At 58.6% G+C, this 2,364-nt stretch overlaps 1 protein-coding gene across 3 annotated transcripts in view; it reads left to right on the forward strand.

The window, feature by feature from the left end:
* The first annotated feature begins 12 nt into the window (after positions 1-12).
* Positions 13-2,364, forward strand: part of Kmt2c (lysine methyltransferase 2C) — a 300,385-nt gene continuing 298,033 nt past the window's right edge. For 2 of the 3 annotated variants that reach the window (XM_023712855.1, XM_023712854.1), the window contains exon 1: positions 31-372. In XM_023712855.1, coding sequence (XP_023568623.1) covers positions 212-372 — 161 coding nt within the window. In that variant the 5' untranslated portion in view covers positions 31-211. Of the gene's footprint in view, positions 373-2,364 lie in introns of all 3 variants that reach the window. The other variant, XM_023712856.1, reaches the window with a different exon arrangement.

Raw genomic sequence — 2,364 nt, forward strand, 5'->3', positions numbered from 1 at the left:
CGCGCGCTGCCCGCTCCATGGTGCCGCCTCGCCCGGGTCCCGCTCCCGCCGCTGCCGCTGCCGCTGCCGCGCCGGGGGCTGCGGGACATGCGAGAGGCTGAGGCAGGAGGCGGAACCCAAGCAGCGGCGGCGGCGGCGGGCAAGGCTGCGGCGGGAGGAGCCCCCCAGCAGCGGGAGGACCGGCCTCCATGCGTCTCTCCCGGTGACTAGGATGTCGTCGGAGGAGGACCGCAGCGCGGAGCAGCCACGGCCGCCGCCACCCGCCTCGGAGGAGCCCGGTGCCGCGGCCCCGAGCCCCGCAGCCGCAGACAAAAGACCTCGGGGCCGGCCTCGCAAAGATGGCGCTTCCCCTTTCCAGAGAGCCAGAAAGAAGTAAGTTGAGCGCGAGCGGGGCCAGGCCGGCGGCCAGCGGCAGCCTGGCCCGAGCTGTCAGCGCCCGCCCTGCCGGCCCGGCCAGACTGGGTCCCTCCCGGTGCGCGCCCCCGACCCGGTGGGGGCGGCTCGGGCCCCGCGGACGGCCGGTGCGGTGGCCCGCGTCGCGCACTTTACTTTTACTTCGGCCCCGGCAGTGCCTGGCTCGGGCTCCGTTGCCTAGAGAGGTTTCTCTGGGTCTGTCGGCCTAGCCGGGACGCCGAGCGGCACCCTGCCGAGCGCGCCCCCGTGGTGTCCCCGAGGGGCGTCGCGGGATCCACAAAGCCGCCGGCCGAGGACCGAGCTGTCAAACGCCGCGGCCAGGTGGTCCCGGCAAGGGGCGGAGGCACCCGGCCGAGGAGGGGCTGCGCAGCTTCCCTTTGTCGGCTGGTGGCTCCGGGAACTTTTGCGAGCCCAGACCTGTGTGCTGTGCCTTCACGCGCTCGGGGGAAGCCATTGGGGCCCGCGCCCTCCCCTCCCCCAGCCCGGCCCCGCACCGCCCGGTCCGGCCGCGCCGCGATCCCACGGGACGCGGGCAGATGTCGCGGGCTTACAGCTCCAGCTCCTGCTCCAGCTGGGCCAGGGTTGGGCTGCGATCGTCTCCTAGCCTGCTCGAGGATGGCGCACAGCCGCCGGTTGGAGAACTGGAAGTGTGTTTTGAAGAAATGGTGCTACGACAACTTTGCCTGTAGCCCGTTTTGGTGTCGCGCCATAGCTCGGCCCCCGTGGCTCCGCGGGGCGGCGTGGACGGTGCGCGAGTGTTTCTCTGCTTTCTCGGTTGTAGAATGGCGTGTGCCCCTTGCTCATTGTATGCTGTGCTCCCTCGCCGAAGCGCCGGTCGTGCAAGGGTGCGCCGGGACGTGGAGGAAGCCGCGCTGTAGGAATAGGCTGTGGCTGACTCACAGGCCGTCCTTCGGCAGTAGTATTGTTGTGTTCGGTGATCGGCAGGAAAAATACGAGTGTAAAATACGAGTGTTCATCGAGGCGTTGCGGGGCCAGTGTATGGGAACCCCTAAATCTCGAACCAAGCGAATGTCGCTTTTTCTGCTTTGCAATTCCTTTACGCTGAAAATGTTTTAGGGCCTTCGACCGCCTCCATATTTTGTCGCGAGCGCCTACCTAGCTGTGAAGAATGTTGAGGGAAGGAAGTGCAGGATGTATACATTATTACATTAGCTGCTTTGTGGTACAAAGTTAGTGTTTACCATGGTGCTTTAATTTAAGGTCGACTGTAAAAGGGCAGTATGTCTGCGTTCACTGAGATTTGGAGAAGGAAGGTGGAGTTTTAAGTAACTAGACAATTTCGTTACTTTTTTGTATCTGTTAAAAGAAATAGGACAGGTCATGTTAGATTTTGCTTCCAGTTTTGCAATTTGGAATGCCTTACTTGGTCTCGATAGAACGTTAATTTGAGGTTACTGTGTATTTTAGATTTGCATTAAAATTTCGTCTAGGAAGAGTAGAGTTGTCTGTGCCATCACACCCGGCTCCAGCAACCGTGCAAGTGCATATACGCACGCTCGATCTCAGTTGTGTTAGTGCAGCCCTTGGGAACCGTGGAGGAATGCTTGGCTTAGGGTATTGCTGCTTTAACTTTTAGCTTATGAGTGGAGAGAAAGGTGGTTTTCTAAGAAGTGAAAGAATTTCCAGGGAGTAACAGTATAAACTTAATTAAACATCAAAATTTTGGGATGTATTTAGAATAATTTATTTATTTACTTTTTTTTGGCGGAACTGGGGATTGAACTCAGGTCCTTGCGCTTGCGAGGGAAGCGCTTATTCCACTGAGCCATCTCCCCGACCCCTAGAATAATGTTTTAGAGAGGTTTTTTTTTTTTTTTTGAATTTAGAAACTAGTACGGCATCTTTTATTTTATTTTTTGCTCCAAATGCCTTCAGGGCAGGTTTGGCTGGCTTGAGTTGTGGGGATTGAACCACAGCAACATGAGCCTG

Source organism: Octodon degus, unplaced genomic scaffold (genome assembly GCF_000260255.1).
Source record: "Octodon degus isolate 3935 unplaced genomic scaffold, OctDeg1.0 scaffold00027, whole genome shotgun sequence".
NCBI lineage: Eukaryota > Metazoa > Chordata > Mammalia > Rodentia > Octodontidae > Octodon > Octodon degus.